The sequence below is a fragment of the Muntiacus reevesi genome, chromosome 19, assembly GCF_963930625.1.
Source record: "Muntiacus reevesi chromosome 19, mMunRee1.1, whole genome shotgun sequence".
In the NCBI taxonomy this organism is placed as follows: Eukaryota; Metazoa; Chordata; class Mammalia; order Artiodactyla; family Cervidae; genus Muntiacus; species Muntiacus reevesi.
The window spans coordinates 18,593,856-18,610,300 of NC_089267.1; the positions used below are offsets into that span (position 1 = coordinate 18,593,856).

At 38.7% G+C, this 16,445-nt stretch overlaps 1 protein-coding gene across 6 annotated transcripts in view; it reads left to right on the plus strand.

Annotated features, from left to right (window-relative positions):
* The first annotated feature begins 9,561 nt into the window (after positions 1 to 9,561).
* Positions 9,562 to 16,445, plus strand: part of TTK (TTK protein kinase) — a 40,474-nt gene continuing 33,590 nt past the window's right edge. For 5 of the 6 annotated variants that reach the window (XM_065911500.1, XM_065911502.1, XM_065911504.1 and 2 more), the window contains exons 1-7: positions 9,562 to 9,702; positions 10,844 to 10,984; positions 13,741 to 13,963; positions 14,318 to 14,424; positions 14,810 to 14,953; positions 16,072 to 16,186; positions 16,347 to 16,419. In XM_065911500.1, coding sequence (XP_065767572.1) covers positions 10,846 to 10,984; positions 13,741 to 13,963; positions 14,318 to 14,424; positions 14,810 to 14,953; positions 16,072 to 16,186; positions 16,347 to 16,419 — 801 coding nt within the window. In that variant the 5' untranslated portion in view covers positions 9,562 to 9,702; positions 10,844 to 10,845. Of the gene's footprint in view, positions 9,703 to 9,842; positions 9,856 to 10,843; positions 10,985 to 13,740; positions 13,964 to 14,317; positions 14,425 to 14,809; positions 14,954 to 16,071; positions 16,187 to 16,346; positions 16,420 to 16,445 lie in introns of those variants that run through there. The other variant, XM_065911501.1, reaches the window with a different exon arrangement.

A 16,445-nucleotide genomic window follows, 5' to 3' on the forward strand; every position in this document is an offset into this window, starting at 1 on the left:
GACTGAATGCTTGTGTCTCCCCAAAATTCATATGTTCCCCCATGATGTGCTCTTATAAGAAGAGAAGAGGCATCCAGAGATCTTTCTCTCATTTTCCCCACCTGTGCACAGAGGAAGGACCATCTGAGGACTCACTGAGAAAATGAGAAAATGCCATCTGCAAGCCCAGGAGAGAGGCCTGCCCAGAAAACAACCCCACTGACACCTTGATCTCTGACTTCCAGCCTTCGGAACTGTGGGAAAATAAATTTCTGTTGTTTAAGTCACTCAGTTGATGGTATTTTGTTATGACAGCCCAAGAAGATTAATTCAGATTTTAGTACCATGAAGTAGGACGCTGATGAACCAAATACCTAAAAATGCAGAAATGGCTTTGATGGGTCAAGGCTAGAAGAGTTTTGAGGTACATGCTAGAAAAATCCCAAATTGCCTGTTGGTAGAAATATGGATGGGGCTTCCTTGTTGGTTCAGTGGTAAAAAAAAAAAAACATCCACCAGCCAATGCAGGAGACAAGCGTTCGATCCCTAGGTTGAAAAGATCCCCTGGAGAAGGAAATGACAACCCACTCCAGTATTCTTGCCTGGGAAATCCCATGGACAGACAGAACCTGGTGGGCTACAGTCCACAGGGTCACAGAGTCTGACACAACTAAGCAACTAAACAACAACAACAGAAATATGGATGTTACGGGAATTCCTTGATGGCCCAGTAGTTAGGGTTCCATGCTTTCATCGCCAAGGGCCAGGATTCAATCCCCGGTCAGGAAACTGGGATCCCACAGGCTGTGCGGCCTGACAAAAAAAAAAAAAAAAGACAAATAAAAATAAAAGAAATACGGATGTTAAAGGTGATTGTAGAGAGAGCTCAAAAAGCAAAGAGGAAACAGACTGAAAGAGGTGAAGGTACACCTTGGTTTTTTATTTTCCTTATTGCTTACAGTTAAATACAAGGGGAGATATAAACTGAAGGAACTGTAATGGCTAGAGGAAGCTTTTATTATCACAAGGAACAGAATGTTGGTAGAAAAAAGAACATAAGAGGTGTTTCTGGTGAAATCTCAGCCAGAAATGAGGAACATATGATTGGAAACTAAAGGGTAAATGATCCTTGTTATAAAATGATGAGGAACTTGGCTGAATTGTGTTCTAGTGCCTTGTGAAAGGTAGAACTTGCAAGGGATGGCCTTGGATACTTAGCAGAGGTTATTTCTACACAAATTTTGAAGGTGAAGATGCAGCGGGATTTCTCCTCATTGCTTATAATAAAATGCAAGAGGAGAGAGATACCTTGAAGGAATTGCTTGGGTTTTTTTAAAATTATTTTTTATTTAACCTTTGGGGATTTTTTTTTTAAATTCATCTGCTGCTTTTCATTTTTTTTTCTTACTTTGAAAATATTTTTTAAAATATATTTTAAATTCTTTTATATTCTATTTTTACTTTCCAGAGGGAATTGTTAAGAAATTCCATACTGCAAAAATGAGAAAGTGTGTCCTGAAGGAATGCCAGTTCCTGTCCTGTATCTGGACAGGATCTCCATATGAAGATTATTCACAGATTTAATCATCCACGTCAGTTGAAGCCAGCAATAAGAATGAGATTATACCCGCAGAAGCGCTGCCAACTGAAGCAGAGACAGAGAAAATGGGATAGAATGAAGGAAGACTGGCAGACTTCCACAGGACAGGTGTACTCACTTCTGACAAGTTCCTGCTCTGGATCCATATCTGAGAACATTTTCAAAATATATCTTAGATCAGTGGTCAAAGACCTAAATGATCAGAGAACTCAATAATTGAAAACGCTTGCATCTGTTTTCATAGACCTCTACCAAGTTAGGTCTTTCTAGTTCCGCACTTAGCAGTGTTGCCATGGTATATCATTTTACATTTTTTATTTTTATCCTACTTGTTTCTTCATATTTAAAGTGGGTTTATTGTAGGCATCAGATAATTGGGCTTTGCTTCTTTATTCAGTATGAAAATCTCTATCCTTTCCAGGGGGTGTTTGGATCATGTATTAGTTCAGTTCAGTTCAGTCGCTCAGTCGTGTACGACTCTTTGCGACCCCATGGACTGCAGCACACCAGGCTTCCCTGTCCGTCACAAACTCCTGGAGTTTACTCAGACTCATGTCCATTGAGTGGCTGATGCCATCCAACCATCTCATTCTCTATCATCCCCCTTTCCTCCTGCCTTCATTCTTTCCCAGCATCAGGGTATTTTCCAATGAGTCAGTTCTTTGCATCAGGTGGCCAAAATATTGGAGTTTCAGATTCAGCATCAAGTATACCTAATCAAGCATAACTAATAAATCATGTATACCTAATATGTACCTAATCTATAATAATAAATAATAATCTATTATAACCTATAATAATGATTATACCTAATCATGTACACCTAATATATCATGTATACCTAATATGATTATTGATAGAGTTGATTTAATTCTATTTTCTTTTTTTAGTCTTTTTTCCCTAACTTCTGCTTCATTTTTTATCAATTTAACATTTTGATTTTTCCTCTTCTGTTCACTGATTAGCCATAAGTTTTTTATTTTCCTTGTCTGCTTATTTAGTTTTACTTGGTTTTCAGTGTTTTACTGAATTCAGAGGTTTTTTTTCATACTGTTTTTACTGCTTTAGAGTTTTTAACAACACTATCTGAGATAAAATGTGAGCCACATATATAATTTATAATTTTTCTAATAGCTGTATTAAGCAGTTAAAAAAGGAACAGGTGAAATTAATTTTAATACTTTAAAAATCTAATTCAATATATTCAGATTATCATTTCAACCCATAATAGTATTAAACTATTAATGAGAAATTTTAAATTATTTTTTCCACTATGGTTTTGAAATCTGATGTGCATTTTACACTTGTAGGCTATTTCCTTTCAGATTAATCACATTTCAAGTGGTCAAGAACTATTTGTAGTTAAAAGCTACAGTAATAGTCTGTGGAGGTTTAAAGAATGCATTCTTAACTTCTCACAAGTGACAGTATACCACTTGACATAAAGTAGAAAAACCTTAAGCAAAACACCTTCCCTCTCCCCGGCCTTAGTGCATTTAGTGTCATTTGTTTTCCTTTTGTATAAACCTACAACATGTTGTTATTGTTATTATTTTTATGCTTTGTATATTTTAAAAAGATTTTAAAGTAAGAAAAATGTCTTTTATATGTACTCATATTTATCATCTTCAGTGTTTTTGGGTTTTTATGTAGATTCAGAATTTTTTCAGTCTGAAGGACTTCTTTGAATAGCTCTTATACAAATCTACTGGTATTAATGCTTTCAACTTTCAGATGTCTGAAAACATCTTTATTTTTCCTTCATAGTGAAAAATATACTCGTAGCCTATACAGCTATAGGTTGACAATCTTCTCCCTTCAGTACAGGCATACAGTTTATAGTGCTTCAAAGATACTGCTTTTTTTTTTTTTAAGCAAATTAAAGATATGTGGCAACCCTGTATCGAGAGTCTATTGACACTATTTTTCCAATAGAATTTGCTTGCTTCAAACTTGTCTGTCACATTTTGATAATTCTTGCAATATTTTAAACTTTTTCATTACTGTGTGTTATGGTGATCTGTGATCAGCGATCTCTGATGTTACTATTGTACTAGTTTTGGGGTGCCATGAACCACATCTATATAAGATAGTAAAATTAATTATAAATCTGTGTTCTGGCCCTCTCCCAACCAGCAGTTCCCCCATCTCTCTTGTGGGATCTCCACATTCCCTGAGACACAACGATATTGAAATTAGGACAATTAGTAACTCTACAGTGGCCTCTTGAGTATTCAAGTGAAAGGACGAATTTCTTGGCTCTCACTTTAAATCAAAAGTGAGAAGTGGTTAAACTTAATGAAAAGGGCATGTTAAAAGCAGAGATAGGCAACCAAAGCTAGGCCTCTGACACTAAGAGTTAGCCAAGTGAGAATACAAAGGAAAAGTTCTTGAAGGAAATTAAGTATGCTGCTCTAGTGAACATGAATGATAAGAAAGAAAAACAGTCTTACTGCTTTAAACAGTCTCACTGCTTTTTCTCTAAAGAGAAAGTGGTCTGGGTAGACTATCAAACCAGCCTCAATATTCCCTTAAGCCAAAGCCTAATCCAGAACAAGGCCCTAATTATTTCAAGTCTGTGAAGGTTGAGAGAAGTTAGGAACCTGTAGAAAAAAAAAAAAAGAAAGCTAGCAGAGGTGGGTTCATGAAGTTTAAGGAAAGACACTTGTCTCCATGATATCACAATACAAACTGAAGCAGCAAATGCTGATACAGAAGCTGCAGCAAGTTATCCAGAAGATCTAGCTAAGATGATGAATAAAGGTGGCTACATTAAAAAACAGATGTGCAATGTAAATGAAACAGCATGCTACTGGAAAAAGATGCCATTTAGGAATTTCAAAGCTAGAAAAGAAAAGTCAATGTCTCTTCAATGCTTCAAAGCAAAGGCTGACTCTCCTGTTAGGGGCTGATGCAGCTGGTGACTTTAAATTGAAGCCAGTGCTTACTTGCCATTCTGAAAATCCTAGGGCTGTTAAGAATCATGCTAAATCTACTCTGCCTGTGTTCTGTATATGAAACAGCAAAGCCTGGATGATAGCATATCTGTTTACAACATGGTTTACTAAATATCTTTAACTTATTGTTGAGATTTACTGCTCAGAAAAAAAAAAGAAAAAAAGATTCCTTTCAAAATTTTACTGCTCATTGACAATGCACCTGGTCACCCAAGAGCTCTGATAGAGATGTGAAATTAGCTTACTGTTGTTTTCATGCCTGCTAACACAACATCCATTCTGCAGCCCGTGAATCAAGGAGTTATTTTGACTTTCAAGTCTTATTTTCAGAAGTCTCAGGCACAGAAGGTCTGTGGGTAAGAAATACACTTCATAAGGCTGTAGATGCCATAGAGAATGACTCCTCTGATGGATCTGGGCAAAGTAAATTGAAAACCTTCTGAAAAGGACTCATCATTGTAGATGCCATGAAGAACATTCATGATTCAGGAAAGAGGTCAGAATATTAACATTAACAGCAGTTTGGAAGTGATTCCAACTCTCATGGATGACTTTGACAGACTCATGGCTTCAGTGAAAGATGTAACTATGGATGTGGTAGAAATAATAAGAGAACAAGAATTAGAAGTGGAGTATGAAGATGTGGCAGAATTGTTGCAATTTCAAGATAAAACTTGGGACAAAACTAGCTTCATAAGGACGAGTAAATAAAGGGGTTTTTTGAAATGGTTGAAATGGAATCTACTTCTGGTTAAGATGTTACTAAAGATGGTTGAAATGACAAGTGTTTATTTTTAAAAGAAGCCCCACACTCATTAGCACCCTATTTATTTATTTAGCTGCACTGGATTGTAGTGGCAAGCAGGCTCTTTAGTTGCAGCTTGTGAACTCTTAGTTGCAGCATGTGGGATCCAGTTCCCTGATCAGGGATTGAACCTGGGCCCCCTGCATTGGGAGCATGCAGTCTTAGCCACTGGACCACCAGGGAAGTCCTGACAACAGTGTTACATAAGCTTATTTGAAACAGCAGTTGCAGAACTTGAGAAAACCAACCTCAATTTTCAAAGAAGTACTGTGGGTAAAATGTTAACAAACAGCATTGCATGCAGATAATGCAGAGAACAGAGAAACCATTCACTCAAGTGAGAGTCAACTGATTTAGCAAACTTCCCTGTCTTAAATTGCCATAGTCATCCCAATCTTCAGCAAACCACCCTCAACAGCCAGCAGCCGCAACACCAAGGCCAGACCCTCAACCAGCAAAAAGGTTATGATTTTTTGAAGGCTCAGATGATTGTTAGTACTTTTAGCAATAAAGTATTTTAATTAAGGGATGTACATATTTTAGACACATGTTATTCCACTTTTAATAGTTTATATGTGTTTTGTATGCACTGAGAATAAAAAAATTATGTGACTCACTTTATTGCAATATTTGCTTTATTGCAGCAGTGTGGAGTCAAATCTGCCATGTATCTCAGGTTTGTTTGATCTTAAAGATGTTGCTCCATTGTCTCTGGGCTTGTTTTTGATAAGAAGTCTTCTGTTAGCTTTATCATTCTTCTTTTGTATGTGTCTTTTCTCTCTGGTTGTTTCTTAAGACTGTCACTAGTTTTGAGCAATTTAATCATGTGCCTACATGCAACTTTTATTAAGTTTCTTGTGCTTGGGATTTGTTGAGCTTCTTCGATCTGCTGGTTTATAGCCTTTACCATATTTGAACAATTTTGGGCCATAGTGCCTTCAAATATATTCTTAAGTTTTCCCTCCTTTCCTTTGAAAATTCCAAGTGTTAAGAATTTTTTAAATTTTGGAGTAATTTTTGATTACACAGAAGTTGTAAAGGTAGTGCAGAGAATTGACGTACATGCCTCTCTCCATTTCTCTTTTAAGATCTTATATACTGTTGTACCTTTGTCAAAATTAAGAAACCAACGCAGGGACATTACTATTAACTAAACCTTAGTTACTTACTATTAACTAAACCTTAGTTACTTATTACTTGAATTTCATCAGTTTTTCCATTCATGTCCACTTTTTGTTCCAGTATCCAATCCATAACACTACTTTGCTTTTATCTGGCAAATCTTCTTAGTGTCCTCTGGTCTGTGACTGGGGATATTAATTTTAACAATATATTTTAAGACAATATATCAAAATATCATTTCAAACTGTGATCAATATTTTTAAAATTATCTATTATTTTACATTATTTTTTCATACTAAATCTTCAAAATCTAGTGTGTATACTCAAAGCACAAATTAAACTCTCTTTGGAAGTACTTCATCTGAATTGAGAGCTCACAAAATTTATAGTTGGAAAAAAAAATTAGACTGACGTTCTCTGGTTGTTCCAACACACCTAAATTCTTCTGATAATTGTACTATCAGTTTTTAAATTAAAATTAATAAATTAAGAAATTTAGTTCCTCAGTTGCAATAACCATATTTCAAGGGCTCAATTGCCCTATGTGGCTAATGGCTACTATACTAAACAGTGCAGCTCTAGACCGTCATAAGGACTTTTGACATTTATTCTGAGCTCTGAAGTGGAAGTGTTAGTCACCCAGTTGTGTCCAACTCTTTGCGAGCCCATGGACTATAGCCCACCAGGCTCCTCTGTTCATGGAATTCTCCAGGCAAGAATAATGGAGTGGGTAGCCATGCCCTCCTCCAGGGGATCTTCCTGACCCACAGATCAAATCTGGGTGTCTGCATTGCAGACAGATTCTTTACCGTCTGAGCCACCAGGGAAGTCCAGCAAAGGAGTGACGTGATCTCACTGAAGTTGACTGCTCTGCAGAACAAACTGAAGTGAGGGCAGAAGCAAGGAGACCAGCCAGGAAGCTACTACCATAACCAGGTGAGTGGTGAAGGCGCCTCAGACTACGGCAATAGTAGTGGAGGTGGAGAAAAGTGGTAGGATTCCAACATTACCTTGTTAGACCTGACACAATCTGCTTATGGATTAGATGTGGGATTAGGAATGACACCAGTTTTGGGCTTAAAAAAAATTATGAATGTCTTTTACAGAGAAGATTTTGTAAGAAGCAGATTGAGAGTGGGGAGATCAGGGGCTATTTTGAACATTTGAGTTTTAAAATATCTATAATATCAACTTTATATGAACATGTTAGGTAGGCAGTGGATATGAGTCTGGGGTTCAGGGGAGAGAGGTCTGCTGGAGTAATATATTTGGGAGTTATTAATGTGTAGATGGTATTTTAAAATGTAAGAGTGGAGGCTATCGCTGTAAAGTGTTAGCAGTAGTATTTTCAGAAAAACGCAAGTTTTGGGATTGCGCCCATCAGCTCAACAGAAATTGGTGGCTCAGTGGTAAAGAATCTCCCTGCCAAGCAGGAGGCAGGATGTCTGGATTGGGAAGATTCCCTTGGAGAGGGAAACGGCAACCCACTCCAGTATTCTTGCCTGGGAAATCTCATGGACAGAGGAGCCTTGCGGCTACAGTCTGTGGGGTCGCAAAAGAATAGGACACGACTTAGGGACTAAATAAGTTCTCTTGTCTATGCTCACTCTGCTCGCTTTACAACAGGCCAATGAATTGCAGAGGGGGATGAGACAAGGAATACAACTTTATTCTGAGAGTTGACTGACTGAGAAGATGGCAGGCTAATGTCTCAAAATAATCGGCCTGTTGGGGTTTGGATGCCAGGTTCTTTTATTGATCAGAGATGGGGCGGGGGGGGGGGGGTGGGGGGAGGTGAGGAAACAAAATACAAAGGCCATTAATCTTGCAGCTGTCTCCTAAAATGGCAGGGTATATGTTCCTCCTTCCTGCCATCTAGAGGTGGACAGGTCTCTGAACAAAGGCACTTTAACATGCAGAAGGGCACGATTCTCTGAGGTAAGCCATTATGTATGATTATAGTAACAAAAGCAAGGAAAAGCAAGTCAAAGAAAACAGTTCCAGCAGACTGGCTTTTCTCTGCAACAGCAGCAGCAGCAAAAGCAGGTGCCGGACTCAACAATGCAAAGGCAGGCATGAGCCAACCATATACAGTAAATCATTTTGCTCTGATGAAACAAAAATACAGAGCGAGAAGGTATTAAAAAAACGTACTCAGTAGGGAAGGGCTTTCAGGCTGGCCGGGTGGCTAGTCAAGAGCTGGGAACGCGAGGGTTCAAAAGACAAGCTTTGGAGTTAACAAGGGACAGCTGCAGTTAAGTTTCCTACACGTACACAAAACCGACCAACTTCTCCTACCACAGAGCATATGTCATTCTGCTGGTACAACAGGCGTCTCGTTTCCAAAGAGAGACAGCATAGCCTCCTACCGCAAAGACACTTCGCAGCCAAGTCAGCCCTCGCGGAGATGACAAGGGAGGTGGCCTTTCCCGGAGGGCACTTGAGCTCTAAAGTGGGACAGGCTCGGAGGGAGGAAGGGAGGCTGATAAGGCGAGTTCAAGCGTAGAATCTCGATGGGCGTGTGTGTTCTGCGCTGAATTCTGACAAAATGGGAGGACCTCCGCTTAAAGACAAGGCAAAGCGTCATTTAAGGATAGTGGAAGGTCTAAGGTTGGTGGGAACTCAAGGACAAAAAGCACTGAGACTTTTGAGCTGGCGGCAGGGCTGAAGGCATTGCAAACAACCCTCCCTCACCACATCCTCCGGCACCGAGGACCCTGAAGGGCCAATAAGTGAGGCGGCGGAGGGGGCGGAAAAAGGCCGACTCACCAGGCACCTTTAAGGTCCTGATGCTGAGAGCAGCGTCGGCGCGCGCCTATCTCCCTCTCACCGGCTAACCTGGCCCGGGAGTGGCTCCTCCTGGGGCAAAACCCCAGCCTGGTTTTTAAACCGGAAGGTGCCGGAAAGCTGGTCTATCGGCGCCTCGAACTTCCGGGGCGCGGAGCCGGTGGAAACCGAACGGAAGACCCCCGCCGCGAGGGACGCTCCGGTCGCGGAGAAAGGGGCGGTGCCGGCGAGCACCAACCAATCACAGCAGACGCTTCCACGTGGCCAGCACTGGCCAATAGGCGACCGCGTCGGTAGCGGCGGGGAAATTCAAACGTGTGTGCGGAGAGGGGCTGGAGTTCCCATCTTTTCTTCTCAGCTCCGCTTTTCCGCGGAGAGTCCTACCTTGGCGGCGAACGGAGGGGCGGAGGCGGCTGGGGTGTGTGGACCCTTGAGCCGAGCCGCGCGGGCCGGTGAGCGGTGGGGACGAGGCGGGAGGTCCCCGAGCCTGGCAGAGGGCGTGGGGTGCGGCTCACAGGCCGGAGGGGGAGGGGCGGGTCCACTGCCCCCGCCGGTCCTCCAGTTAGTGCCGGGGGTTTGTTTGTCGAGGACCCGGGAGGCGAGCGGTAGGTGTATGGACTTGGCTGGGAGAAGGGGCCTGCCAGGGCCTCTGCGGGAGACTCCTCCTCTTCTTCTGTGGTGTTTTAGAACCGGGAGAGGAGCCGGTGGCCGTGGTTCTGACAGTTACCTTTGGAACCTGGCTTCAAGGGGTGATATTAGGCACCCGCTTTGTCGCTCCTTTTCATTAACTATACTCGAGGTCGGGGGCGGCATTGATAGCAGTGACCCTGGTTTACTGGATTGATGGGTGTGAGAATCATCACAAAGATGACATTGATGGGAAGAAAGACTGCGGACCCTTCGTGGACTAAAAAAACAACACCGTGGAGAAGGAACAAGTACTCAGTACTGTACAAATACCGTAGATTCTTGGTATGGGAATGATTAAGGTAGCACATCACCTTTCTGCCAGATATACAGAAGAATAAGCCTGCTGATATCCCATTTGTGAATAAAGGGCTGTGATGTATGTATTCTGCTTTGTAACCACTTGCAACGTGCAGGTTTACTGACATAAAGCAGGTGAATAAAGGAATGGTTTTTATCATTATCGAAACGATTTTTTTATGCCAATGTGTTTCTACCAGAATCCAAGCAAATATACTTCACATTTTTTAAAAAAAAGACTGAATTTGCAAATAGCCCAGAGAAAATAATTCTGGAAAAAGAGTGAAAGGAAGGCATAGAAGAAAGTTTGAAAGGGGGCAGCAACTTCCCTTTTGTGTAATGCCTTTTTGAAGTTCTTGTGGAAAGAAGGAGTGTACTGAATACTTACCTGTCGGAAACCTTGCTGGGCAGGTGACAAAGACATGCAATTGTTTTTGTGCACATAGTTTCACAAGTACCACCCTGATAATATCTGTCTTGAGATGTGTTCATACAACTAATGTTTTAGTCTCCAGGGTTCTAAAAGGCTAGTTGCAACATTTTTTTTTCCTTTAATGCTAGTAAAAGTAGGAATTATGAATAGCTCGTTTTGGTTTTTTTTCTTAGAAATGGAGGCTGAGGAGTTAAGTGGCAGAGAGCTGACAATTGATTCCATAATGAACAAAGTGAGAGATATTAAAAATAAATTTAAAAATGAAGATCTTACTGACGAGCTAAGCTTGAATAAGGCCTCCACTGATACTACAGGTGAGTCGCGTTGTTTCGAGTGCCCTCTGAGGTAGAGGAAGGAAATGTTAACTGATTGATGCTCACCAGTGAGAGCACAAACATTTTATGTTTTAATCCTTTTGTGTGAAAATAGTTCCACAATTTAACACTTTCTTAAAAAAGGAAACTTAATGTAATTACAGTGTGCTGAAAGGTGGTTTTCTTAACTTCCATTATTGGCAGCTGTCATTTCTGCTGATATGCCTGCCATCAATAGGTGTACTCCTCCCTACCCCCCATATTTTGCTGCAATCTGAGCCTCACTAATCTTAATAAATGGTGTATAAATTTAAGGCTAACCACACAATATATGATTTGAAGAACCTTTCTGTTGCTCTCCCAGCCTTTCCTGTTCTCCTTTGCTCATTCTGTTTCAACTGTAGCAGCTTCCCTACTGTGTCTCCTGTGTGTCAGACCAACCCCTACCCCAGTATCTTTGTTCTTACTCTCTGCCCACTCATATCTTCTTCAGGTTTTTGCTCAAATGTCTTCTCAGCAAGGCCCTCTCTAATCCATTTATTTAATTAAACTTTTTATTTTGAATTGAGGTATAGCCGATTAACAATGTTGTGATAGTTTCAGGTGGACAGCAAATGGGCTTAGCCACACATATACATGTATCCATTCTTTCCCAAACTCCCCTCCCATCCAGGCTGCAGAATTGAGCAAAGAATTCTCTATGCTATACAGTAGGTCCTAACCTACCTATTTAAAATAGCAACCTGCTGTATTATTTTTCTCCACGGCAGTAATCACCTCATATCTCCTTTGTTGTTGTTCGGTCACCAAGTCACGTTCAATTCTTCACTACCCTGTGGACTGCAGCACGCCAGGCTTGCCTGTCCCTCACCAGCTCCTGGAGTTTGCCCAAGTTCATGTCATATCTCCTTTACTCATGTGTTTGTTGTCTGTCTACTCCACTAGGATGTGAGTTCCATGAGGGCATGGTTTTTATCTGTGGTGCTCTACCTGCAGAACTAAGAATGGTTCCTGGCAAGTAGTGGGTACTTAAATATTTTTTGAATGATGAATGAATGAAAATACCCAGAGATTAATGTCCTAGTTTTATGAAAAGTATTAGCTCAGAAGCTGAACTCTTTATTTTAGGTTGTTGAAAAAGTTGCCTTTAGATAAGTTTTATCTATACTAACCATTCAATGGATGAGGGATTGGAGAGCAAAGGGAAGAACTTATCCATATAAATAGTCATGATGGCAGGTCATATTCCTTGAAACAACTTAGAAACATCATTTTGGTGTTAAGCAAATTTTTTAATGGTGATAGAATAAACATACTTTATTTTGTATATTTAAGTAGCACAAATGAAGGTTATGGCTTCCCTGGTGACTCAGTGGTAAAGAATCCACCTGCCAATGCAGGAGTCGTCAGTTCCATCCCTGGGTCAGAAAGCTCCTCTAGAGAAGCAAATGGCAACCCACTCCAGTATTCTTGCCTGGAAATCCCATGGACAGAGGAGCCGGGTAGGCTACAGTCCATGGGGTCACTAAAGAGTCGGACATGACTTAACAATAAAGCTTATTTACAACAGGGTAGATGAGTCCTTATTTAAAATCCTTAGCTTGCTCAAAATCCTTGTGAATATCTAACATGTTGATAAGTGGGATGTAAGACATTATAATACTGAGTAAGGTTAAACCTGGTTTCTAGATGAGAACAATTTACCTATTTACCATGCTACATTGTAATACATGTTTAGCTCAAATGACTACTGACATAATAGAGACAGGAAGCGTTGAACAGAGAGAGTACAGTGCATGAGAAATACATCTGCCTTTTTTTAGACGTTTTTAGAAAACTTGAAGATGAATTTGTTAGGGAAGTGATGGGAAATGAAACTGGAAACTGAAGTTAAGATCAGAACAGATTATGGGTAAAAACAAAGTTCTGAATCTGTTATGTTTTAGTGAAAAGCAAAAGCAGTAATTTTGTTTGTAAAAGCAAATATTTAGCCCTCCTTGAAGGTAAGTGAAACTAACAGAAGGGATGATAGTTTCTCTTAAAAATCTAAATTTAATAATGTTTAGTAATGACTAAAGTAACCTGAACAGGACACTGACATTAAATCATGTTGTCTTTTAAAATCTATTTACACCAAAGAAAATTAAAAATAAATTACAGTGTGAAAATTATGGAGAAATGTGGGTAACTTGGAGGGAGAAGGAAATGACCATATGAGTTACTTATCTTTTATAAACTGGTTTTGTTTGATTGATTGAAAAGTAAATTGAGGAATATGGAGATAATATTGGATGGATAAAGTTGTAAAGAAGGTTATGTTAGGACTAGGACCATACGTTTCTAAATTTTTAATAAGTCATTGATGAAGAATTTTCCAGGAAAGTTGGTACTGGTAGTGGTGGGAGAGGCTTAGATTTTCTTTGACTTGTTAGGATGCTAAAATAAAGTTATGCTGCTATAGGATACAGTTTTCTTAGATTGCATGTGGTATTTTAAAGCTACTCATAAACATTTCCAAATTCTCTTTTCTTCAAAATATGCACCTTTTTACAGTAAAATATACCCTCTTAAAAGATGTATATACAGTAAATAAATTGTTTATATTTACATGAATTGGTAAAGTTTTAAAAGATATTTTAAGGAGTTTGTGTGCATTTGTACTGAGTATAAATGATTACATGTAATTTGAAAGAAAAGTGTAATTTGGTATTTGTTTTATGACTTTCTTTTTTTGCTATATTTTCCCCCTTATTCAGATAACTCAGGAACTGTTAACCAAATTATGATGATGGCAAACAACCCAGAGGACTGGTTGAATTTGTTGCTCAAACTGGAGAAAAACAGTGTCCCTTTAAATGATGCCCTTTTAAATAAATTGATTGGTCGTTACAACCAAGCAATTGAAGCACTTCCTCCAGATAAATATGGCCAAAATGAGAGTTTTGCTAGGATTCAAGTGAGATTTGCTGAACTAAAAGCGTAAGTATTAGCATTTTAATTGTATTTAGCTAACTACATTATATAACACATAACTACATCACCAAAAGGTAAAATGAAAACATGTCAGAACTACTTGTAAGAAGTTTAATATTTTTTTTACCAAGTCTTTTTGTTTATAATTAACAAGTGCATTTGTAAACTTTCTTTACAATGTACATATTTCCACAAAAATTACATACTCTAGACTCCACCTAAAAAAATTTTTAAATTAACTTATTTAATTTTACAGACAGAAAACAATATTTTGTGTCTTCTGGAAAATAGAATGAGGAGTTATCAAACAGGCAACTGTGTTCTTTTTCTTAAAACTTGACTTTGAAATCTTTATTTCAGTATTCAAGAGCCAGATGATGCACGTGACTACTTCCAAATGGCCAGAGCAAACTGCAAGAAATTTGCTTTTGTGCATATATCTTTTGCACAGTTTGAACTATCACAAGGTAATCTGAAAATGTCAAGTCCAAATTTTAAGTAAAAGATAACTTCCTATTATAACTTAAATCATGTGTGTGAAATAGAAATAATGAGGCAAAAGGCATGAAAGTTGATCAGATGAAAATTCAGGGAAGGATGCTACCTGAGTGTAAGTGTACGAAATATTTGTTATACCAGCCCTTTCATTTGCATATTACACAAGTTAAACTGTTTGATATTAATTGTTATCATAAGTGAGAAATTGCTTATTTGCTTATAAATAAAATGTGTGAGCCTTGGAATAAATATTTTTGCCTGAGACTTTAAACTTTTTTTCCTAGGTTCTGAAATATATGCATCTGGGGAGTAAAGGTTGCTGCATTAAAATCACTGCTTTTTTTACTTTGTTAGGTAATTTCAAAAAAAGTAAGCAACTTCTTCATAAAGCTGTGGAATGCGGAGCAGTGCCACTCGAAATGTTGGAAATTGCCATTCGGAATTTAAACCTTCAGAAAAAGCAGCTGCTTTCAGAGGAGGAAAGGAAGAGCTTATCTGGTAAATATGTTTGTGTGTGCTAATACTTTTCTGTGGTGTTTAGTCCTGCAAAAAAGGGATTCAGGATAATATTTTATAGAAAAATATTGTTTATTTAGAATGATCAAAATCTAAGATTAAGTTTTAGATGCAAAGACAGTGAAACTTGGAAAAGTAGCAAAGTCATTACTCTCTTCTTGGCATTTTTTTTTTTTCCTAGTCAAACTCCAATTAGTAACACATTAAAACAACTCAGTAAAAACAGTAAAGTCCTGGGACTCCCCTGGTGGTCTGGAGATTGAGACTTCTGCTTCCACTGCAGGGATACAGGTTCAATCCCTGGTAGGGGAACTAGGATCCCATATGCCACAAAGCACGGCCAAAAAATAAATAAATAAAAATAAAATTGACATCTACAAAAAAAAAATTACACTTTAAAATAAAACAATACAGTCCCAATGTATAGCACAGGGAACTATATTCAATATCTGCAATAAACTGTAATGGAAAAGAACATGAAAAGGTATGTGTGTGTGTATATATATATATGTGTGTGTGTGTGTAATTGAATTACTTTGCTGTGCACCAGAAACTGACACAACATTGTAAGTCAACTTTTTTTCAATTAAAAAAGCAAACGGGGACTCCCCTGGTGGTCCAGTGGTTAAAAATCTGCCCTGCATTGCAGGGGACCCAGGTTCCATTCCTGGTTAGGGAGTTAAGATCCCACATACTGTGGAGCAATTAAGCCTGCAAGCAGCAAGTACTCAGCCCTGTGCGCTCTGGAGCCCGAGCACCACAAGGGAAGATCCTGCATGACGCAGTGAGGCTCCTGAGTGCCATAACGAAGACCCAAGGCAGCCAAATAAATAACAAACCAAGCAAACTTGAGCTAGGCAAGTGAATCACTTTTTGCTATTAGAAATAAGGAATGTGCCTTTACTCTGGGTATACGGTTCTGTAATTATGAAACAATTATGAAGTACAGTTGGAGAATTAGCATCATAACATCTTCATATCTGAATGTCTTATTTAGGGGCAAATATTTACTATGAATTGACTTTTAAAGCATTATGAGATTTTTTTTGTGTATTCCTTATGTCTTTACAAATTTAATTATAGTTTCAAAATGTTTACAGCATCTACAGTATCAAGTGCACAAGAACCATTTCCCAATACACTTGGACATTTACAGAACAGGAACATTAGTTGTGATTCTAAAGGACAGACCACTAAAGCCCGGTTCTTATATGGGTAAGGAAACCAAATTCATTTTTTAAATATTCATCATATATTTATATTATTTATACATCTGCATATATGTTTTCATATTATAATAGCACTTAACAGTTGATGAAAATGCTTGTATCAATATTATCCTTTTAAAAATTGGTTTTTCTTTCTTTCTCTTTAGAGAGAACATCCCCCCTCAAGATGCAGAGATAGGCTATCGAAATCCCTTGAAACAAACAAACAAGGCTAAACGGGTAAGTTATGTTTTACTTTGATTAAA